Below are 22,912 nucleotides of genomic sequence, written 5' to 3'. Positions count from 1 at the left end.
TGGAGGTACCGGTTGGAACTACAATAACGCACGTCGGGGGACGGGTCGAGTACTTATACGTGTCTACTCGGAGAAATATCGGTAACACATGATCCCCGTCGTGAACTATGATATTTAGGATTAAGATATAGGTGATCTCGATTGTCCCCATGTCGTAGGATTTATAGCTGCTCCATCATATCATAGCATCAATATCTTCGTTACTACTACTCCCACCATGACCATGAGCATCACCAGATCTTTGACACAAGATTGGTCTTTCACCCAAGTAGGCGGCGGACGTGGTACGAAGAATGGCGAATGGTTGGCGGTATCACAGTTCCCAACCACGGTACACGTCGAACTTCTGAAGGCAGAGCGCATTCCAGATCCAGTGTGTCCAATCATGATAAACATCACATCGACTAACTTAAACTCGGCTTATTCCACAGTTTCTGGGTCTCAATGAATGGGAGGTTCAATGTGCGCCATGCTGGTCTTAATTGTGTTTCAGGGGCTGACCGAGGTGTGTAACTACTAGGGGTTGGAGAGTCCGACTGGACTTTCAAGAATACCTTTGAAGTTTCTGCGAAAGAACTTGCGGCCGTCAATGTTGACCTCATGTTCGACGGTCTTGATACGTTCGCAAGCGTGGAGTTTGTGCGTTACATAAATTTTGTCATCTCACATGATGGCAACCCAGGTGCTAAAACGATACTTTGACATAGAATGGGCATAGAATTTTGGAGTCAGCGCGCTTCGATCTGTCTCCGTCTCTTCCTCTGATATTTATTGCTATTTAGCACGGAAAATCAGTTTATCGCATACAGAGCACCTGTAAAGCAATACTTGAAACTGGGTGCCAATGAGCTCGTTATATGCTTCTCGAGTGCGTTCCTGAAAGTGAGCCAATTCAATATTTTAGACACTTAATGCTGAACATCAGCTGGTTAGGGGAGGGAACTGGAGCAGGCTCACGGGAAGTTGCATCTTTGGAATGGCGATTCCAGTCGTTTACATGTACGCAAGGCACAATACAAGTGAGTATCGTTGTTGATCTTAATGGGAAGGGTGTTGACGTGCACCAAAGTTATGGTTGGGACTGGGGGCCAGTTTTAATGACCATTGGCCCTTGGAAACCTATCACTCTTCACACGTACAACGTTCACCTCACGGATGTTGACGTCAGAAGTGATGTGTCGGAGGCTCTGGACGTAGGAGTCACTGTTACCTTGACGCTGTCTGAGAAGGCTCCCGGCGGGTTGGCATCTGTGGTGCTGAAAAATGCACAGAATTCTGTGATCCTTGCAGAGAGTAATATAAAAGTCGATTCTGGGAGTGCCCGCGCTGAGTTCCGCTTCTCGCCCGGAGTGCTCGAATTGTGGTATCCAGTTGGATTTGGCAAGCAACCTCTGTATACAGTCGAGGTAACCATTTCGGACTCGGTGAGTGCGATCCTTCCTCATATATTACGCCATGTGGCCTAACGCATAGTTCAACAGGAAGGAAACACTCTGGACGCGAAAACTCAGAGGGTATCGTTCCGTCGTGTTCGAGTTGTCCAGGAGCCTCTTGTTGATCAGGAAGGTCTCACTTTCTTGTTCGAAGTCAACAACATCAGAATTTTTTGTGGTGGTAAACAATGCCTCTTTCTTGAGGGAATGTACAAGTGAAACTATGTCTATAGGCTCTAACTGGATTCCTGCCGACTCTTTCCTTACTACGTTAGTATGGCGCTACCTTTATCAAAGCATCTTATTGACCAAATTTACTACAGCCTTACTCCGGGAAGGTATCGTGTATGGCTTCAACTGCTCGTGGATGGTAATCAGAACATGATCCGTGTCTGGGGAGGGGGCATCTATGAGTACGATATTTTTTACGATATTTGCGATGGTGAGTACTATCCTCTTAGCCCTCGCGCATTTGACTCATAACCTTCCTTTCATCAGAACTCGGAAGTAAGGCTTTGTTCAAGTCGACAGTCCTGTTATTTAAATCCTATTGCAGTTCTTGTCTGGCAAGACTTTATGTTTGGTTGCGGTCAAGTAGGTTGTTGTTGTTGCACCATTCGTCCAGGCTCAAAGGTATTCTAGTATCCGGCATATGATTCTTTCCTGAGGCTCGTCGAACTTGAAGCGGAACAAAACGTCAAGCGATTGAGGCACCACCCATCTATTGTTATATTTGGTAAATATAAACTTTTGTGAAGTGTTTCTGACTCTTGATTTTTTGCAGCCGGAAACAACGAGGATTACCAACTTGCAGAGTCAATAAATATCGTGGATTACTCTGATGAAACTTCGGACTTCCGAAAAACAAAGTTCCCTGCTCGGCACATATATGAGCGGACACTACCATCCATCGTTCAAAAATTCTGCGATATTTACTACCACCGCAGTTCTCCCTACAGTGCCCCGGGTACAGTGACCACAGATCAAACACTCGGGGACCTTCACCAGTGTACGTGAAAAGATTGGGCGATACATGTTATCATTCCAATGGGTTTTCAGGGAATGTATGGCATGGGTCTCAAGAGCCGTGGCACAATTGGGATTTACTCGCTGGTCGCTTCGTATCTGAGTTCGGAATGTGAGCGGTTCTGACCCTGCTGGCACCTTTGATTGTTCATGCTTCGCCAGGGAGGGATACCCAAACATTCGCACAGTTGATTATTGGCTTGCTGGCGACAAGTCAGAGCGATATCCTCAATCTCGGTAAGCGAATTGTACTTCACCGTACGTCATGCCGAAGGTCCCCTCAGCGTCAACAACAACCATAACAAGGCCGATGGCTTCGAACGCCGGCTGGAAGTATGATAACATTTATTATGATATTCAAAGCTTCACTACCCTCTTTTGCTAGCTTTACCTCGTGGAAAACTTCAAGCATGCGTTCGACATGGAGAGGTTAGCGGCCGTTAGTATCACGAGTTTAGTGTGATTCAATTGACTCCTGTTTAGTTATGTGTATTATACACAAATCATGCAAGCTGAGACGCTTGCATCTGCTTACCGACTCTGGCGCAGAAACTGGCGTGGAAAGGGTCGGGAGCACACCGCTGGTGCTCTCGTATGGCAGGTGAGTCATCGGACAAACGTCGGGTTCTCAAGTTAACAGTAACCAGATCAATGACTGTTGGCCGACCACATCGTGGGCCATCGTCGATTACTTTATACGTCCCAAACCAGCGTATTTCGCTATTTCACGCGAATTGCGTCAGTACACGGTCGGGATGACGCGCAAGGAAAAGAAAACATTTGCAAATGATTTATCAGCCGCTCAGTTCACAATTACAACAGTTCTTGAGGTCTGGGGCACGAACAGCACTCTATCAAAGAAGAAGGCCAAACTCGAAGTCACTTGCTTCGACCTTCGCTCCTCCTGGACGGAGCAGTTCTCCAAGGATATTGTGCTCGCTCCAAATTCCAGCACTGAACTGTACTCGGGTGACCTTCCCGGTCAACCAGTGCGCACAAAGAAGAGCGAAGTTCCTCGTGCGATCATCATCTCAGCACGTCTCCTCGACGCATCTGGAATTGTCCTCGGCAGGCATTCCAATTGGTGAGGACGTATGAGGTTATCTGGGTTTGTGTTTCCTGACACTGTTATAGGCCGGAACCTTTTAAATTCATCAACTTTCCTGCCATCAAAGATCTGGGGTTTTCTGTCAAAACCGGGAGCGACGGCGAATCCGTCGAACTCTCTACTCAAAAACCTATAAAAGGAATTATTCTAGATGCTGAAGGCGAGGATGTGAAGTGGAGCGACCAGGCCATCGATCTGGTTCCAGGAGATCCCCAGATTGTGAAGGCCGTTGGGTTGAAGGGTAGAGATGTGAAGGTCCGCTTCCTTGGCGATGGCACGGCGTAAATGATAAGGTCACCATGTATTCATATCGATATACACTTACGTATAACAAGATGAGAATTAATTCCAATCGACCTACCGAATATAGGATCAAAGCACCTCACGGAATGGACAAATTGTGGAGATATGAATATGAATTATGAACCACCAGGGAAGACACTAGTACTGTTGAAAACCAGGCAGAGAGACCCCAGGAAAGCATTATTTTACACGCTGTACAAGTCGCAACGAGATATTGACCAATGTACCGGATTATAAAGAAACAGTCTAATCCGATAGAAAAATCGGATAAAATGAAGAACTCCTAGGGAGCGGAGGAAAATACTCGTGAAAGGGAAAACGAGCGGCTTAGGGTATGAAAGGAGACTGGGTAACCGAAGAGCATGGCAGCAAGGTGACCACCGACGACTGAGTCGCGTCTATCACATAATGAGACACCTGCTTGCCTCTGGTTGATCCGTTTTGCTGGACGGTGATCGCTTCTCAATCTCCGCAAGACATAGCTCGAAGACTTTGCCTGTGATAAGGCCGCGTAAAGAAGATATATACTGAGAAGTGCGATAATTCCTTACCAACGTTGACATTGTTCTTTGCGCTAGTCTCGACCCAAGCAGCGTTGTTGAGTTTTGCTAACTCTTCCCCTTCATTTGGAGCCACCTGTCTACTATTTGGACTGTAAGGCATGAAAATAGAGCATTGACAAAAAGCGCAAGTGTGGGACGGCTAAGCGCAAAGAAGGATGATGACCTACCTCGACTGTAGATCGGTTTTGGCGCCAACGATTACACATGGGATATCGTTTTTGCCACAAAAATCAACGATTTTGTCATATACGATTTTGATCATGTCAAAAGATCGTCTTGAGGCGACTGAGTATACGAGGACGTAGCCGTGAATACCAATTGCATGTTTAGAACTAAGAATCGAGTACTCGTCCTGTCAATGCAAATTAAATTGGATATGCACGATGTTTGAGAATGCACACCTGGCCAGCGGTGTCAATGATGTCACAGTCATATTCTACGCCTTTATAAGCTACGCCTTTCGAAAAGGTGTTTTCGATGGTTGGATAGTATGCATCGACAAAATGGTTCTCAATGAACTGTATGACAAGAGAAGATTTGCCTGCAGCGGGTGAGTATCATGACGTCGAGAATAAGATCAACATACCAACTGAACGGGAACCTAGAACTGCGATTTTTCTCTTTCTCAAAGTGTTGGCGGCCATATTAACAAGATATTGTATATGAAATAAACGAGAGAAGTGGAAGAGAGAGACGAAGAAGGCGAACACGATGAAAAGGCCAAAAAATGTAAACAGTTGTGGCAATGTGGAACTGTGACCCCAAGTTTAGCCGTAGGTGTCCGTGACAAGACTTCGTCAGCGAGCGCTACCTTTGGTCGTGACTCTCGGAAACTCAAGTGGGTCTTCTTTCCGGTAGCTGGGTGAGTGTAGGCTAGGTTTATATAAATACGATTGGGAAATAGAGGTAATTGGATTCTCCATGGCAGGAAAAGGCAGGAACTCCTGTACTAGTACCATATTGTATACGGGGTCTTACTCGTTCCAGCGCAGGTTACGGACCGCAACTTTATTCGGATTGTAATGTACATTTTTCAGGAACACTGTCCACGAGTCGTCCACGTCGAAGGTCTCGCCCATCTACTGAGAGTAATAGCACATTCGGTTCTTAACCGTCGGGCTATCGTCACTGCTCTCACCGAAGAGCCCACATGGCTCTCTCCTGGGTCTTGTGATCCGCTGGAAACGGCCCGAATCTCTCGGCAACTACATCATTTCTTATAACCATTGTCAGACAAATGCAGATAGCAATGAGTAATTTACTATCTACAGCCTCCGCAGTGTGACCAGTACTTGCACGCCAGCGGTCTTTTCCGGAGTATACTTGACATTTTTGACGACTGCCGCTCAAGGCAGATATCTTTTGCCTAGGGTAAGGACAAAACCGTAGGAGAGATCGATTGATTGCTTGATGGCCGTTGGGCGCGAAGATAACAGACATTGGAGATAACTTCCGTAAGGTAGAAATCACGTACTGATGCCCTGAACATTACGTCGCTTGGTCTGGAGCACAACAAGATGCTCGTGTATTATCCTTCTCAGAGGGGAATCAGAACGCTCGAGAAGGCAAAATACGAAGCTTTGAGCCAAGCAGAAAATACCAAGCATTCGGACTGCTGGCGATGACGGATGCACTATGTGAAACCCCTCGGGGAGGGGAGCTTGTGCGGCGCATCGGCAACCCAAACGACAGGACGTAAGAGACCTTGGGAAAAAGTCCATTCAGTGGCGCAGACCGGGAGACAAGCACTAAATCGAGCTAGCCACAGGTGTAAGGTTTGACAAGGACAAATGATCCATACTGATCCTCACCACAGCATGAGAGGCGACTTCCTCTCTTGCTTGAAGATCTATCACATAGAAACGGTATCCACTAGAGGTTCGATGAGGCCACGAAGAGATCAGTGACACGTAATATGGCACGTGGGAGGACGTGACATTGTCGACCAGCTCCACCTCACCGTGCGATCGACAAAAGCGGGTTCCACGACTTCCTGCTTAGACGAAGAATAGCAATTCATAAACCAGGGGCTTGAGCGCTCCTAGAGGAGCCTGTGCACAACATATGTGGAAATAAATGGTCGTGGAAGGTAACGCCACCACACCCGTACTACAGCCAGCGAAGCCAGAATTTAGGAAGTATTGGCCCGTAGTACGCAGTTACAAACAATTCTATGATACTGGCTGGCGCGGAATTACCACTGCCGGCCGGTACTGCCTGCGAGATTCCTATGACGGAGGGTCGGAGATTGACTTGATGTCCTGGAAGTCCGAGGGATGGACTGCTCCTGGTATAAAATAATGCTATGGGTGAGAATATTTGGAGATTCGCTAGTAGCTATGAATACAACAGCATTTGACCTTCCCAAGCCCACATACAGCACGTGATTATTAAGTCACGTGCAGTCACGCGTCCAGTTGATTTTCGAACGCGACCAAATGGTCAAAGGGATTCGACTTTGACTTCAACACTTCACTGCTTTGTCTTTCATAAGTCCTTCTGCTCCTACTTTGAAACCAATCATCAAAATGTCTGCCACATCTACGCCTACAGACTCTCCTGTCTCTGCTCCCATTCAGCCAATGCACAATCCCTCGCAAGCCGCTCACGTCGTCGTCCCACAAGCACCGCTTGGACAGGTTGCAAACGGTACCAATAACACTATACCTGGAATGGGCATGAAAGCTCTCTTGGCTAAAAAGATGGCGAAGAGCAAGTGGGTTCACGAACGCCGCGTAGATCAGTGGCAGATGTTGACCTTATTTACGCGTTCTTTCCAGCAATCCCAAGTTTGTCTCACCGACGGATAACCTGATGACACCCGTCACGCAGAAGCTGAATGCTGCGAAGCAGAAACACTTCACTAAGTACGTGTTGCCTATCCCCGTGGACCTTTGTACTCAGTCCTGACGCGACCTGTGATGCAGGGGCGCGAAACCCATGGGTACCCTCTTCCCACCTAAAGAGTCACATCCATCAGAGCAAGAAGATCACAGTCAAAACGACACAGAACCTACAAAAGACACGTCTTCAGAAGTACTGATGGAAGAAGACGAGAATCCCTTCTAAGACAGAAATGCAGCTGGCCCAGTCTGGCACCTCCATGATACCCTCACGTCGTTTGCTGTATTGTGCTCTTGTCTGTGTCGCTAAATCTTGCTTGCCTGTGTAGAGTCTAGTGGTGTTGTAGGAGGTTGTAGGATGTTCCCACGCTTTACTGTAGTGTTACGCGTCGCGGCTAGTATGTATGCCTTATTATACGAATACATTGATTGCATTCGTTTCCCATCTCCCTTCTAGTTGTAAACGAGGTGACCATGGAGCGTCCTCAGTTTTCTATGAGTGTTGCAGGTTTACGTGCAATGCTTGAACAAGACTCCCTAGGGAGATCTCACCCTTCCTCTCACAAACGGATACAAGAACTCATTACAAGTCTCCCTAAGATCTCAGAAACTGAGCTCAAAGACTTGGGACATTCTGGCGAGTTCGTTCATATATTATAAGTTTCCAAACTAGATAGGCGCAACAGAGTCTGTTTGCCCCATATGCTTTAATACGTTCTTGGCAATCCTGGCCGAAGAAGAAATGGCACTCGTAATGGACTCCCCCGCGCATCCAGTGGAGGAACTGGGCGTGACTAGGCTCCACGAAACATGCGGGCATATGTTCTGCCGGAGAGAGTTGAGTGGATATTCTTCATTTGAATAACGTTACTGACAAGCGAGATTAGTATCACGAAATGGATACGAGACGGTGTAAGTTAACAAGCTTTGTACTCGATAGCTTCCATTTACGCCACTCCCTAGCGCGAGTCTTGCCCCACTTGTCGCAGGGCTTTCCTTACGACTGGCGCGGGTGATAGTGACCAGGCGTGAGACGGAAGAGACTTCTCTACCAGATGATTTTACCGAGTGGATTGTTGAGAGCTCGATGGTTGCCAGAGAGTCTAACGGCGCAGGCTTGCTGCCCATCCTGGGCGTCCCCTCGATGGCGATGGGCGGACATCCATCTGCCCAGCAACGAGAAAGTCGAGATGAATTTTCTGGGATGTACTCGTAGCTTTTTATTACATGCATTCCTTGCTCAGATTGAGATTAAACCCCCACTTCATTATGTAATTCATTCATCGAGTAACCATCTATCAACTACTCATCTGGCGCAGACAAAGATAGGCTAAGTGAATAAAAACGAGCGGGGCGTCAACCCGAGTAGTGTAAGATGATACTCATGAAGTTCAGATTGTCCAGCTGCATGATACGGGGAGTGATACGAAAGAGAGTAGATAATAGCTGTTTTCATCAAGTCCATGCACAAAATAAAATCTGTTTACCAAGCACGAAAAAAAAGAATCTGGTACACGGTTCAATTCCTCCTGCAGCATCTGAAAAGATTGCGTCTGAACCAGTAAATCAAGCACTGAAGCAATGCGTGAGTCGCGTTGCGACAAAAATATGGCTAGAATAACTCACCCCCGTAAATCGCACAGCTGCAAGAAAGAATGTGGAGTACAGGATGACAGCAAAATAAGTGTTTTGCTTCGACTGCAGCTCCTGCTCGTCCAGTGCCGCATCTTGGACACTTGTGAGACCGTTGATATTCTCAATGGCAACTGCCAGTCCAGCGTTCGAGAGCATCCAGCAGGCAACGAGACGCGTACGGAACGTCTTGTTTTGATCATCCATGGTCGGCTTCTCAATGGCTTCCTTGACATCGATCTTGGTCACTGCGCGAGTGACGGTCTCTTTGAATGCAGCATCCACATCTTCTTGGATGCGGTGCGTATCCTCGACAACAGGAGAGTCCGCGTCTTTGGTCTTAGACGACGAGATTGATGGTAGAGCTTCTGCCTTGTCACTGCCCTTTGTACCCCAGGACACCTGGAACCATAGCTGTCAACGAAAGGTGAATTCTAAATAATGGAGAGCGACGCACATCGTGCAAGTTACAGAATGCATAAACATTGAGTACATTCGTGAAACTTGGAGCCAAGCACAGGTATTGGAAGAAACTGGAGAAGATGTGCCAAGGATCCCGCTGAAACACGAGGTCAGACAGTGTCATTTCGAACAGAGATGCAACTCACATAGAGGAACGATGCGATGAGGTAGATGCCTATCTCATGAATAAGCTAAGGGATCACTGCAAAATACGAGGCATCACATACCGAAAGTGGAGACCATCGCAGCAATCAAAGCGCCAACAGGGGGCGTGAAAAAGGTCATAATGACTTGTGACACCGTCTTGTTCTTCAGCTCGTTAGGAATGTTCTACCATAAACGTGCATGGTCAGGATAATCTACGCAAGGACCCGAGAACAGTAAAACTCACAGCGAAAGCCTTGCCGGTTAGCCAGAACGAACACACGAGAAGGTAAACGGCCAAGAAGGCGTAGACCCTGTGCATAAGTCAGCTTGAGTAGGATAGACTCCGACTTAAACAAACCATAGTGTGATTGCATATGCCGTCCGTTCACCCTTCGGTCTGTTACCAAGAGCTAGCACAAACTGTAGCGCGAGGAAAGCAAGGTAGATCCATTTGAAAGCCAAGTTCACCCAGTGCGTCTGCGAGCTCATGCTTAATGACAATCTTTCAAGAGCAACGATTGTGTACATACGACTGTCGCAGTGCCGAAAATAATGATGGCTTGCGAGGGGAGCAAGTCGATGATGATGCTGAACGTCAACCAAATGTTGGCCAATGCAAACCACGAGAACAACAATGAGAAGATGTTGTACTGTCACCTGAGTCAGCGACAGAATACAAACCAGAAATGACAAGACGCACAAGAGCTTGAATATGGAAGAAGAACATGCGAATGATGCCATGACCAGAGCGGTAGAGTTGGAAGAAATTGACCAAGGCGTACTGGCAGAAAATAATCAAACAAACTTGTATTCAACAACGTGATCGATACTCACAACTGAAGCAGCGAATGAACCATTTAACCATCGACGACGTTGACCAATTAACTCGACGGCGGATTCTGGCACATCTGTCTCGGCCTTTGAAGGTTTGACATACGTCAACGTCCACCTATCACCAGCCTTGGCAACGAGCTCGAAACACAAGATACGATCCTCAGCCAAGAACATGTTCTTGGTAAAGATGTTCATGCCATAGATCCCCTTGGGACCAAGACGGTCAGCCAGCGAGTGGTCACCGTGGAAATACTGCTCTAGTGGCCGACCCAAGATCGCCCGGAAACGGTACGCGGAGAAGGCACCAGGAAGCACTGATACATAGCCGAAACTACTTTCAAGTGGTTTGTCTGTCATGTAATAAGATAACAGTATGCAAGATCTGGACGAATGACATACCAAGAATGTTGGACATTTTATACTCGAAATTCTGGGCAGCAACCAGAGGGTTGAGGAGCTTCCTGCCACCCTCAATCATAGCGTGAATTTCACCACAGCATCCACCAAGATGAGCATCGTTATAGAATGCTTCCCAAAGATAATAGATGGATTTATGTCCAGGTTTGGTACCGGCGTCAATGAGGACGCAAAATTGAGGCTAAAAAGGTTCCAGTTAAACGAACATGCGCTTGCGATTCACCTCACCTCCAAAATTTTGCCGATGGCATTAAACAACCACCGATGTGAATTGATCTTCTTCTGATTCTTGGCCTTAAGGACGAAAATGATCTGCACAGGTACTAAATTGTTGGGATCGTTCTCATGAGGAAGCACAAGCTGTGGCTTGGCATCAACCGATAATTGAGTGGTATACTGTAGTCAAGATATAAGTGATATAGCCAGTGATAATTGAATGACTGGTGCAAACCTCAAAGATGTGTGCGACAGTGTCTTTACCGTCGACTTGTTTCTTCATGACACCATCTTGATAGACGCCGACGGTGGCCAGGATATCCAGTACGCTCTTGTCCATGGGCTCGAGTCCATCGACAATAAGGGCAACCGTGATTCTTTGCCAGCCAGGCATGCCTTCCTCAGCCGCTCGCCGCCAGTACTTGGACTGCTTGGTCTTGCAAATGTCGCGAATGTTCAACATGACGCCATGAAGTGTTCTCGCATAAAGTGTTTTGTCTTCGTTATAGGATGTGACGGCGATGAGGAGGTCAGTTTGCCGACCATAGATCTTGGTTCTCAAAGACCAGCCATTGGCCTCTGTGAAATCGTCCGGGTCACATGTTGCTGCGCTGTACCGCATGTGACTGGGAGATGTCCGTATGAGTTCGATTCAATTTCATATTGACTTGTGAAGTAACTTACGAGAATTCAGTAGTATTGGTGGCGGCATATTTTGCTTCAATGGCGCTATGCACTGGCGTTGGGACCGGGTATTCCGCAATGAAGTTACCCTTTGTGAGCTTGACTTTGCGTGTCACACCACGTTTAATGGTCTGACGACGCCTCCAAGCAGTGTCTACACCATTTGTCGAGGATGACGTAGTAGATATAGGGCGAGCATACGGGTCGCCATAGGCTGAAGGATCGACTGGTCTATGTAGAGGAGATATGATTTGTGAGTAAAATTTTAATGAAGAAAAGAAGTTTAAGAGAAGCGCCGAATAATCGAGATATTAATTCGACTTACCCGGGTGGATAAAAGCCACCAGGATTATAGCCATCACCTCCAGTGAGCGGAACCTTTTCAGCATAGTCTTCGTCTACATAATTGGCACCGAACTCGCGGGGTAAGGTTGTAGTACTCTCGAAGGGCGAGCCAGACGCGCTATCATAAACATGAGGCGCGGGCTCCTGGAAGTGGGTCTGGCGTGGCCGATCTGCAAATGGGTCGCCGGATAACTGATCATTACGGGGCCTCGGGGACGTCATACTGTATCACACCAGGTGGAGTACGCTGTAAACAAGAGCTTGAGGATGCCTTGGAGGATGCCCAGATAGTTGAAGGGGCAGAATGGAGAGAGGCAAATGTTGAGGGTTGTAAATGAACACAAGGCAGCAACGGTTTTGTACTGGTCAAAAAAGGGAAATGCAGGCGATGATATACACAGCTTCTTTGGACCCCAAACACCCTTGCCCTCTCCGTCAGCCTCAGGCACTCGACTTCCGAAAATCAGTCAACCCTACGATACCTGCACCCAACTATCGACTATAATAAATCTAGGGAGAACCAGCTGGTAGCTAGATCTAGATAACTCAAAAACTTGCCAAAGATATTGGCTTATTTTTATACTTGATGGTGGTTGCCCACGAGCCATCGCGAGGTGTCCAGGGTCCTTCCTTCTCGTGAGTGCAGGTCCAGCGGGCACAGCTGGGCACATCGGTGGACCTTGTAGCCCGAGAACCCCCAATTCCACCTGTTGTTTCGATGCTACCCACCTGCAGAAAATTTGGCCGATACCTTTGAACATTTATCCTCTTCATGAAAACTTTCAGGGTTGCAACTCGCAACGCTGATGGTGACTACTGATGCAACTGCTGCGCTTTCAACCATCCCAAAATGTTGTCACACCGTCACAATATCATATGTACACAGCCAACCCACCAAGTCCTGAAACCTGTACAAAAAATTAGGCCTAAACCAACAGCCCTGGCGGCATAATAACAGTGAACCGCCTGGGTGTGATGCGCCCTATGGGACTCTGAAAGTCTTGACGTCCCAGCAGACTTCCCCGTGACAGGGGTCCGACTCGTCGGAGAGTTATCAACCCCGTGTGAATCTTCGAAGTTGTAACTTCTAAGTACCTTGCCGGAGTCGGTACTCTGATCATCCCCCTAGCCGTTCGGAAGCTTGGTCACAGTCTGCAGTGGTACAACCGCACCTAACCCATTTATCTAATTCCGCCCTCAAGCTTGACGTCTTTCAGCCGTTGAAAATTACCAGGACCAAGCTTGCCACGTGTGGTTCGGGGACATGATCAACCACCAACTGAAGACCTGGGTCAACTTTAGCACGCCAGAAGCTCGAAGCATCGTACGCAAAGTACTTGCCTCAGCTCCTCATCGTGAACTTGGGCTCAAGATGCACGAGATCTACGAAAAAGCACACGAGGAGTTCCCAGATGTGACTACAGATATACCGGCAGGGAAGCCGATCCCTACTGGCCTTCGCAACCATGGAGGCAGGTTTAAACCCGCTAAAGCTGTGCCTCTCCCTCCTAAACTAGATCACGCAATTCGTTCAGTAAAGTGAGCATGCCCTTGGCATCTAAACGAAAAATTGAACAAGTACACAGATACCTGAAAAAGACAATCCTTGAGGAAATGGCGATGGCCCACGAAATCGAAAAGGTACACATAAAACGAGGAAAACTTCATGAAGACGGTACTCGCGATATATCTATCGTGTCTAAGGCATATGGCAAGACAGAAATTACGAGTGACTTAAATATGCCCATGTCCAATACCTGGCACTGGAGGTTGACACCGGACTACAAGACCAAGATAAATAACTACCCCGAACCTCCAATAGAGAAAATCCTCTGGAAACCGGGAGAGAAAGAAGCTAGAAGGAAAGCTCGCGGGACCGTAGGTTCTGTGGTTCTACAACAGACAAAGAAATATGCAAAACCAACGGAAGAGACCGGAAAGTTGGATGTGCCGAAGGGAATGAAAGCTGACAGCGGTGTGGTTTTACAACAGACCAGGAAACATGAAAAGCCAATAAAGGAGACCGGAAAGCTGGACGTGCCGGAGGGGATCAAAACTGACAACGATGTAGCGAAAAGGGTTAAGGCTCCTGACTTTCCTGCATTCGGCCTCTAGTAGCAAATTTTGCTCAGCACGAACACTTTGAACCTGCATCCGTTCATCGTGCGTCATGTCTAGTTGCCGATGCAACCGAACTGACATGTGCACCATGGTCCAGGCCTGTCATGCGCCCGAGCGTCGTAAGGCTTCTTATCGCCTTAGGTCTCTCGATCAATCGTACATCTAGGGTATCAGCAGTCTATCACAGGAAGATCTGATCGCACAGTTCTCACTTCTACTCACACATACCAAAATTGTGCATTCCACCAAGGCGGACATTGATCCCCTTGCATTTAAACATCTATTTTCATTGCACGTTTGTACATTACTTAGCCCCGGATCCATACACAGCCAGACAGCGTTCTTCAAAGGCTTGCACCATCAGGGTAGACACCTTTCCAAAAAAATTGGCAGAGAGAGCAGAGTACACCGGGTTTTCAAATGCGAAGGCGATATCCAGTGTGACAAGAGTGGGTCCGAGGTCAGGAGAATGGCTATCCACGGGTACGGTGTTCCTGGCATCACCGTGAGGCGGTAGACCACTGGAAAGGTGAGGTGATATTGATGAAGCTGGTTGGAAGCGCCATGTTGTTCGAAGGGTCTTGAAGAGAGGGGTTGAACTTGATGCTTCGGCCTATAATTTCAAGAAGTGGTGATTGTACACTCCACCAGAATGATGAGACAAACTGACCTGGACGGATTCATAAGGTCGACATGTCACCCTGCTAACATAACTCTCCTTGAATGCCAAGAAACCGACCATCAACTCCGCGTCCATCGTGACCACACCATCCTGGCTCACACGTCGTTCCAAGATTCTCGAACCAGTGCAATATGGCACAAAACTAGGATATGAACCAACATCTGCAATTAAGTTGTATAAATCTATGCGTCCGTAACTTTGGGCACCAATCAGTCCCGGTGAATGTGGATATGATCGTCAGGGATAACATACGGAAAAATTTTGCGTTCGTGGTAAGTCTGTGTTGGTGGCTGTTCATCAGAGTTGGGTGATGAGGGCGAGAAGGGCGAGAAGTTTGGAAGGGTGAAGAAGCCTCTCTGATGAGAGACCTTGCAACCGGTAACGTATAAACATCGCTGTCGCACGAGTCGCAGCATCAAGTGAGCAGTGATGATCGATGAAACACCAGTAAACGACCTCAGATGGAACTTTGATGCCGTAACACTGGATGCCACGCCATGGTTTCTTATATCTATGTAGTTTCTTCCTAATATCAATATTTGCGCAGCTGTGCACCAACGCGTGTTTCCGGGGACAGATGATCCATCCTGTTGACTTGTTGGACGTTACTTCCATCTAACTCTAAAGATAATCAGTTGGACCCTTCTAGACAATGGAAGTATGGCGCTCTGTTATCAGCAGTCCACGTTCTAATCGCTAAGCGCACAGGAAATGGGGTTTATCCCGGGGTTTGATCTCACTGATCTCTGAATTCTCGTTCACTCGCCCGAGGATCTTATATGTATTTATTTATGTAGGAGCCGCAGCTCATTAGTACGGCGTGTCGCAAAGAATACGCATACATCGTTTTCAATGTATGACAACGAGCTATATTACAACTCGTGGTTCACGTGTGTGATCAGTGGGATTTGGCCTTTGCTTACTCCTTTTGCATACCTCGACCCGTGGCGCTCCAAAGGGTGTGGGGTATTCCGTCCCCGTTCTCGATCATCATTAACTCATCCCTTGTGCCGCATGGATTAGTACTAGCACCGTGCCCACTGCCCATATGCTCGTCAGTTGCTTAGAAGTAACTGATAGCTTTCGCCCTGATCTTAACCCGTGCTCATGCAGATCAAGAAGTCATATCCTAAGCTTGCGAAGATCAAAAAATATCGAGATAAGTTAACTGCAAAATAAACATTGCACACATATACGGAAGAGGGAGTAGACGATCTCTTAATACCTCCAAGAATCGCACGAGGCAATTCATGTTGCAAACAACTCGGTATTTTCTGGGCAGTCCCTTGCGATCTTCAGGGGAACATATCAGGCACTGAAAAAAGAAAAGAAAAAGACAAATAAGACGCACGTGCCCCTCTTGTGAGCACTTGTAACAAGTCTTGCTCTTAGTCGCTCCAGATGTTCCGTCGGCCAAAGTCGAGCCCGGAGCGGCAAGACAGTCCCTAAGCATATTTAGTGTCGATTCGCGATAAATCTGAGACTCCTCACCTCGCCATATGATTGGGTCCTCCACATCGGTAGCATTTCACCGGAGGAAGTGTAGATGTGTTCAGAGCACGTCCCGGGGGAGGTGCACGAGAAGCAAACCCGGTCCCGGTCCCGGCCCCTGACACTCCAGTAGCCCCACTCGGACAAACGCGAGCAATATGTCCAAACCGACCGCAATTCTGATATATGATAGGTTCAACAGGGCGTCAAGCAACAGCGCTCTCGACGAGCTATAAACGTACGTAGCACTTTTGATTACCGCTTTGAACCCTCAAATTGGGACATTCTGCTTGAATATGACCAACACCACCACAGGAGTAACACTGCTTTGCAGCAACAGTACGAGGCGACGGACAAGCTGAAGACTCATGACCAGGTTGACGACAGTTGTAGCAGAGGCGCTGCTCAGAAGAGCAATTTTCAGCAATGTGGCCCACTGGAACAACATTAGATTGTACAAAAGATGAGCGATGACGCAGGAAGAACTTGCAGTTTCCGCACTTGAAGCATCCCTTCCTGGAAAACTGATACGCCATATCTACAGTCTCAGATCCTTCTGAACATAATCGAAAAATGAGATGAAATTATTTAAGAGAGCAAATGCATTCGCACCTCAACACTTCCCTCTTCCAGCGAACCACTAAACTTCTCTTCCCACCTGTATACTTTGACGAGGACGAGGGTGACGATGAGGAACTGGTTCGATATTAATATGAGCGTTAACGTCAATTTCGTAATCCGTGTATTTGCAACCTGCCCTGAAGCAGTCAGTAACCCCAGTGGACCCTGTGGCGCAACCTAACCTCGTACTTAATCCGCTAATTTCACCAGATTACTTCGAGGCTCTGCGAATGGCTTCTCTCGTCTCCGAGTCACCTGCTTCCTAATGGGTCATCAGTAGATGGTAACACGTTCAGTGCGGCACGATCGCCTCTTAAAATGAAGCGCTGAGGTTGATTTTCGTGCTCTTGTCAGTAGGTCAAACTGATTGGATCGATCCGGGGTGCTCATCCTTATCCCAAATCAACCAGAATTCTGGCCACTTATTGAGCAAACTCCCAAATGCGATCTGGCCTATTTTGGCGGGCACACTGTTTTGAAACATTCACGCCATCTTATCGATAGCAACAAATGCCTCCCTCATGTTGTTGCCCTGTCTCTCGAGATCTAGGGTTACATATGCAACCGGTTCTTATAAAAGCATGGATGCGCAAGCCTATTCTCTCCTTAGGACCCACAGTTCTCACCTGACGGATAGTCAACATTTAAGGTCGGCAATGCCATACACATTACGATCTTATCATATTGACAAGTCCACCTTGTAGTCTTGACCTTCCAGCGGGTAGCCGACCTTCGCGCGCTCGCGCATCGCGCTTCTTGTATGGGCGCTGAGGGATATCCGTTCAGGTAGGTTTTCACTTAGCTTGATGTATTTTGTGTTTCTGGACTAATAGTCCACGCAGAATCATCATCCTTCTTTTCTGACACCCCTCCCCGCCCCCACAAGAAACGGCGTATCGAGCGACCTAAGCACGGTTCAGCGTATGGGAGGGGGACCGGTGATGACGTTCTCAGGTTTCATGCCGCAATCCCGTTTTCATAAGTCTATGCTTTATGCTTTATGCCTATGCCTTGATCCATCTGGACACGCACATAATTAGCTGCCTACATTTTACAGTTGGGTTGACCACGTTTAACTCTACACACGCCTTGGGCTACTGGTACAAAGCCTACGTATCTTGTGTTTTGGTAACCTCGACGTAAATTAAAAGCGCACGTGAACGTGGGACTAAGCACACTTAAAGACGCCTAAGTCGCGCAACTTCACACCAGCTGTAGTTGAGCTGATGTATAAGAAATGCAGGTCAAGTGGTGATTTGTTTGACATTGTGACCAGCGGACGACCAGTTGCTGCGAAGCGATCAACTGTTTTCCTTAGGCTATCCTATCGGTTACTGTCTACTAGTTAGGGGAGACCACTAGTAACCTGTCGCAGACCCACAGGAGGGCCTACCAGTTGACTGCCAGCCGATATGTTTTGGCCTGTCCTCGCTGTCCGTAGGCCAACCGTAGTCTTCGCTGGTCCATGTTTGCGGCAGCGACGTCACCACAAGCGTGTCTGGTCGGCTTTTCGGCGCCGTACATGCTCTCTCTGAGAATTTGACGGATCTTCCAAACTCACACACAATCCACGTATACGTACGTGACTGTGTCTGTTTCATTGTGTTTTATTTTTTGCCTGGCATCCAGTGGACAAGACGAACAGGTGAAACTAGCTCTTTTTGATTTACGTAGTATTAATGTCAGCTTAGGGCATATTTGCTGCCCACAGGCTGGTTATTAATTCATTAGACATCCTTAATCGGAACTTCGTGACACCGGAAGATATTATGCAAATAACTTGTACCGAGAGTCCCCATTGGGGACATTCAGTACAGGTATGAGTAGGTAAGTACCTCATGCACGTGTGGGAAGTACTGCTTACTACTATGCTATTCTCACTTAAGTATAGCTCGTCGTTGTCCTAATGTCAGGCTTATCGCAACCCTGACGGTCGCAGCAGACTCGTCCTCACTTTAGACCACACCAGCCCTGCTCTGACTGTATCCTGCTATCATGAGTATCGAGAAGCATGGCACGAAGTCTATTGATCTCTCTCACCACCTTTCCGACCTATCAAAGGCTAGGGTAGAGTCTCCATTGAAGGGGCTCATGAAGTACTTCGCACAGCCAGGAATTCTGTCCTTCGCAGGAGGTTTGCACATCTCGTCTTTCAATTTGAATGTATCTAATTTGACTTGGCAGGTTTACCTAGCCCTGCGTATTTCCCTGTCTCCGACATTTCTGCAAATGTTTTGGTACCAGAATCATTTGCTCTCTCTCCGACCGAGCCGTCTACCTCTTTGTCATGGCTGTGGAAGTTATTCGCTGGCCACAATGCAACCAAGGAGAAGACTCAGGCTGTCACCATTCCCAAGTACCCTGCCATTAAAGGGGATATCAACCTAGCCACCTCTCTTCAATACGGTCAAGCAGTCGCACAGGGACAGTTGCAAGATTTCTTGAAACAGTTCATTTCCGAGGTCTATCGTCCTGCTTTTGAGGACTGGACCGTCCTTATCGACACTGGTAATACAGACGGGTGCGCCAGTTTAGTCATGTTATAATCTTTGTTGTGACGATGGTCATTTAGGTGGTCGAGAGCCGTTACGACACTGTGCAACCCTGGTGAGGGTGTACTGTGTGAAGAGTGGACTTATCCCTCCGCTATGGCATCAATGCTCCCTTTCAATATCAAGCCTGTACCTGTGGCCATGGATGGATTAGGCATGAAGAGTGATGCCCTCGAGAACTTGTTGTCGCAATGGGACCCAGTTTCACGTCAGATGCCAAGGCAAGATGGATTACAATGCAGAATTTCGCCCGATCTGAACCTATCCCAGGCCTCATGTTATGTATATCGTGCCTGTCGGACAGAACCCGAGTGGCTCGGTAAGCATACTTCTTTGCAGATCGGCTTGGGAATTCATTCTCAAGATTGATGCATACAGACGATGAGCGTTGTTCGTAAGAAACAGATTTATGATATCTGTGTCAAATACGGTCAGCACACTGTTTTGAGAGGACAGCTAAATCGGCTAGCTAAATGAGCTTGGCGCTTAGACGTGATAATTGTCGAAGACGATCCGTATTACTTTCTTCAACTGGGAACGTACACATTCAAGGATGACAGGTCCCCTGGTGCAACCCCTTCTGGAAAACCGTCAGCCGACGAATCTAAGCGATATATCTCCACCTTGACCCCGAGCTTTTTATAGTATGATCCCTTCATTTTTTTACACTCTTTCATCTGACAGTTCGGTTTAGTTTTGACTATGAGGGACGCGTAATCCGTCTTGATACCTTTTCCAAGGTAAGGCATGGAATCTACATTTCTATACTCACATCAGGTTGAACGCGCATTCGGTAGACCATTGCTCCTGGTAGTCGACTAGGATGGTTCACGTGCAATGCTGTCTTTGCAGAGAGGTTAGAGAGGCAAGGAGAAACATCAACTCAGGCTCCGTGTGGCTTTGGACAAGTATTTGTGATGGCGCTCGTTGAGTGGTCGTAGTTGACATCAATTTTGCAGGCCGTTATAACGAAGATATTGACGCATTGGACCTACGATGGTTACATCCGATGGCTCAGGGGTGTGTAACTGCGTCCACCTATTCGAATCACCAATGACGCAATTCCCATCAGGTTTGCGAACAGAGTATCAGCAACGCCGCGATTTCTTTGTTGATTGCCTCGCAGAGGAGTTCCATTTGCATGCAGTTCCTGCAGTCACAGGCGTCTGGGAAGGCTGCATCGTGTACCAGGCATCATCCATAGCCAAGAAGAGCACCAGTATGACGGAGAAATACTCGGCCCGGAATCGCACAATGTTTAGCTTCGTTCCCCCAGTCGCGGGAATGTTCGTATGGGTAGGTTGGTTTGCTCGCATGTCGTGTCCATTCTGAGTTTCATCTGTTAAGATGAAACTTCATCTTGATCAACATCCCTCATTCGCCCCAGGAGATGAAGATACCTTGGAAACAAAATTATGGACGAAGTTAGCAGAGAACGGAGTGTTGTTTGGACCAGGATGGATATTTGCAGCCAATGCGATGGCCGAGGGCTCTCCCAACAACGACTCCGGTCACTTCCGTGTCAGTTTCAGCAATGCCGAGGTGAGTGTTTCAAATCTAATGCATCCGAGCGCTCGCTTACGTCTTGATCCCCAAGTTCGCCGACCTCAAGAAAGCGGTCACTATCTTTGGACGAGTCATCCGAGAGTTCTTTCAAGAGGAGGATCTGTAGTGGCTATTTTAGCAGTGGGGGTATTTCCTGAATTTTTGTCGTCTTATGTATCACAACCTATTCCCTAGTGTGTTATTGTGTATTCATTAGATGTGATACTTGAATTGTACAGGCTTGTGTCACAGTCAGTACTGGATGCTTGTTCTGCTGTGCTCATTATTCCACCCACAATGTTAAAGTTGCTGGGGTGCCCTGAACCAGTTCCAAACCATGAACTGCACTGATGGTGCAGTGTGGTTATGGTTCAGTTCAACTATTGCATGCTGGGAGAGGTTTGTGGTTTGGGCACTGAGCATTTTGTGCCAACTATAGGGAACCTGTTTGAACCATAACTGCACCATATGTACTAGTAAATAATCACTTTGAGAAAGAGGAAGCTCAATGTCTGTTTTGGTCATGCAGTCAGCAAAAATTCAACAAAAACATACAGTACTATTCAACTGCATCAGCAAAACCCTAAGTTAAGGTCCCCCCATTTACAGCGCTACATAGTACCATACAGCACCACACAGTGCCACACAGCACCATACAGCACTGTAATAGGGGGGACCTTAACTTAGGGTTTTGCTGATGTGCATGCTGCCAGTGTGATACACATCAAAATGCCTCTGCAACTTGATGCTCCAGCACTCAATCCTGATAGAATGGGTTCACTCTCCTACTAGTGAACCTGCCACACCATTGACTGTCAAAATACCAGCAAGGAATAGACCATTGTGATGATCATACTGGCACTAGGCACGTATGATCACTAGCACGGTTCTTCTCACTCCCAGGAAAGGAGATAAAGTGCTGATCATTAAATCCATATATATTGACTCATCCACCTTTAGTACGCTCCTTGGACTATAGGCATGCACTCCTCCTGTGACCTGCTGTGCAAACACAACAATGGCTAGACACTTGTTAAAGTGCATAACCAAAAATATTGTTGTAGGTCGATGCTCTGCCTAGCTGCTACACTTGCAAGCAAGAACATTCAACCCTAAAGGGAATTGCTACTGAGAATGGCTGATGATACTAAAGACCCAAAAGTGTGCAGAGTGCAGGAACAAGTGCACGGGTATGTAGAGCATGGGAATGCGGAAGTGCGGTCAATGAGTGGTCAATGAGTGGTCAATGCAGAAGTGCGAGATGCTAGGGTAAGGGGTAGGGAAGTCTTAAGGAATGGCATGGGTAACAAGTGAGGGCAAGGGTATTGATTGCATGGGTAAGGAAAGTCAAGCTAAGGTGTCCAGGTTTAAGGTAATCAATAGGGGCTAAAAGTGCGCACTAATGGTGACTGCTCCTAAGTAAAACCTAAGGGAAGGAAATACGAAGTAGTCACTCTAGGTACTTTATACCAGCTAAACCCTCTTGGAAACGGAAGGGACAGGGCAGACAGGCAGTAGGAATATGTAAAGACATGTAATAAGACTGCAACACTTGTTACAACACATGAGGCAAGGCAAAATATGTACCAATGAGGTAGGATGGACAATGGACTGATGTGGGACATCTGTAAGGTAATCTGAAGGCACGGGAAATTGACTGCAGGTATGTGTGCAGTGTGGGAGTGAATGTGTGGGTCCACAGAGCGTGGGAATGCGCATCTGGAGCAGGTTGAGTGTGAAAAAGTGGTCAATACAGAGTGGTCATGTACTGATGCACCTAAAACACTTTATTAGGTGAACTGACAGTGTGCGAGGCGTGGGAATTGCGTGGGTTAAGGTGTGAGAACATGAATAGTAATGCATGGTGTGTGCAGGCATTGCAGGAAA

The 22,912-nt window shown here is 47.4% G+C and overlaps 9 protein-coding genes across 9 annotated transcripts; 5 read left to right on the top strand and 4 right to left on the bottom strand.

Annotated features, from left to right (window-relative positions):
* Positions 1–217: 217 nt before the first annotated feature.
* BJ212DRAFT_1445669 (glycoside hydrolase family 2 protein) lies at positions 218–3,852 on the top strand (the record flags this gene model as incomplete). Its single annotated transcript, XM_041338143.1, has 20 exons — positions 218–373; positions 432–462; positions 521–639; positions 708–727; positions 783–882; positions 934–1,019; positions 1,070–1,424; positions 1,482–1,614; positions 1,667–1,703; positions 1,757–1,875; positions 1,990–2,027; positions 2,076–2,169; positions 2,218–2,442; positions 2,493–2,571; positions 2,622–2,696; positions 2,744–2,792; positions 2,845–2,888; positions 2,943–3,060; positions 3,107–3,543; positions 3,594–3,852. 20 exons carry the CDS (start codon positions 218–220, stop codon positions 3,850–3,852), a joined length of 2,574 nt encoding a protein of 857 aa, XP_041195504.1.
* Positions 3,853–4,271: 419 nt separating this feature from the next.
* BJ212DRAFT_1297683 (small GTPase superfamily) lies at positions 4,272–5,077 on the bottom strand (the record flags this gene model as incomplete). Its single annotated transcript, XM_041332622.1, has 5 exons — positions 4,272–4,366; positions 4,422–4,522; positions 4,601–4,785; positions 4,835–4,974; positions 5,020–5,077. The coding sequence occupies 5 exons, from the start codon at positions 5,075–5,077 to the stop codon at positions 4,272–4,274; spliced, it is 579 nt and encodes a 192-aa protein (XP_041195503.1).
* Positions 5,078–6,769: 1,692 nt separating this feature from the next.
* BJ212DRAFT_1338813 (uncharacterized protein) lies at positions 6,770–7,699 on the top strand. The gene is made up of 3 exons (XM_041335036.1): positions 6,770–7,149; positions 7,214–7,300; positions 7,361–7,699. The coding sequence occupies exons 1-3, from the start codon at positions 6,962–6,964 to the stop codon at positions 7,500–7,502; spliced, it is 417 nt and encodes a 138-aa protein (XP_041195502.1). The 5' UTR covers positions 6,770–6,961; the 3' UTR covers positions 7,503–7,699.
* Positions 7,700–8,567, top strand: BJ212DRAFT_1338810 (uncharacterized protein). Its single transcript, XM_041335035.1, has 5 exons — positions 7,700–7,913; positions 7,963–8,113; positions 8,164–8,188; positions 8,240–8,258; positions 8,296–8,567. The coding sequence occupies exons 1-5, from the start codon at positions 7,751–7,753 to the stop codon at positions 8,490–8,492; spliced, it is 555 nt and encodes a 184-aa protein (XP_041195501.1). The 5' UTR covers positions 7,700–7,750; the 3' UTR covers positions 8,493–8,567.
* On the bottom strand, positions 8,568–12,361 carry BJ212DRAFT_1338806 (glycosyltransferase family 2 protein). The gene is made up of 15 exons (XM_041335034.1): positions 11,994–12,361; positions 11,669–11,899; positions 11,220–11,610; positions 10,997–11,164; positions 10,751–10,949; positions 10,352–10,701; positions 10,218–10,298; positions 10,048–10,167; positions 9,876–9,994; positions 9,762–9,828; positions 9,598–9,700; positions 9,517–9,545; positions 9,366–9,467; positions 8,903–9,310; positions 8,568–8,849 (listed from the first exon to the last, which is right to left on the bottom strand). The coding sequence occupies exons 1-15, from the start codon at positions 12,233–12,235 to the stop codon at positions 8,796–8,798; spliced, it is 2,664 nt and encodes an 887-aa protein (XP_041195500.1). The 5' UTR covers positions 12,236–12,361; the 3' UTR covers positions 8,568–8,795.
* Positions 12,362–13,289: 928 nt separating this feature from the next.
* BJ212DRAFT_1212335 (uncharacterized protein) lies at positions 13,290–13,798 on the top strand (the record flags this gene model as incomplete). The annotated part of the gene is made up of 2 exons (XM_041329254.1): positions 13,290–13,552; positions 13,600–13,798. Coding segments are annotated over 2 exons (462 nt in total), but the record flags the coding sequence as incomplete, so codon positions are not given.
* A 485-nt stretch (positions 13,799–14,283) lies between these two features.
* On the bottom strand, positions 14,284–15,718 carry BJ212DRAFT_1011209 (dehydrase and lipid transport-domain-containing protein). The gene is made up of 3 exons (XM_041328834.1): positions 15,069–15,718; positions 14,805–15,012; positions 14,284–14,747 (listed from the first exon to the last, which is right to left on the bottom strand). The coding sequence occupies exons 1-3, from the start codon at positions 15,230–15,232 to the stop codon at positions 14,439–14,441; spliced, it is 681 nt and encodes a 226-aa protein (XP_041195498.1). The 5' UTR covers positions 15,233–15,718; the 3' UTR covers positions 14,284–14,438.
* A 242-nt stretch (positions 15,719–15,960) lies between these two features.
* BJ212DRAFT_1266171 (uncharacterized protein) lies at positions 15,961–16,843 on the bottom strand (the record flags this gene model as incomplete). Its single annotated transcript, XM_041330550.1, has 3 exons — positions 15,961–16,261; positions 16,308–16,486; positions 16,550–16,843. The coding sequence occupies 3 exons, from the start codon at positions 16,841–16,843 to the stop codon at positions 15,961–15,963; spliced, it is 774 nt and encodes a 257-aa protein (XP_041195497.1).
* A 2,080-nt stretch (positions 16,844–18,923) lies between these two features.
* BJ212DRAFT_1445663 (pyridoxal phosphate-dependent transferase) lies at positions 18,924–21,152 on the top strand (the record flags this gene model as incomplete). Its single annotated transcript, XM_041338142.1, has 12 exons — positions 18,924–19,062; positions 19,113–19,449; positions 19,501–19,701; positions 19,751–19,799; positions 19,859–19,910; positions 19,971–20,124; positions 20,175–20,220; positions 20,278–20,388; positions 20,440–20,500; positions 20,553–20,776; positions 20,828–21,022; positions 21,078–21,152. 12 exons carry the CDS (start codon positions 18,924–18,926, stop codon positions 21,150–21,152), a joined length of 1,644 nt encoding a protein of 547 aa, XP_041195496.1.
* Between the last annotated feature and the right edge of the window lie 1,760 nt (positions 21,153–22,912).

This window comes from Suillus subaureus (genome assembly GCF_016647635.1).
Source record: "Suillus subaureus strain MN1 chromosome Unknown BJ212scaffold_8, whole genome shotgun sequence".
In the NCBI taxonomy this organism is placed as follows: Eukaryota; Fungi; Basidiomycota; class Agaricomycetes; order Boletales; family Suillaceae; genus Suillus; species Suillus subaureus.
Note: the sequence above shows the minus strand (reverse complement) of the source record. Positions and strands in the feature narration are given on the sequence as shown.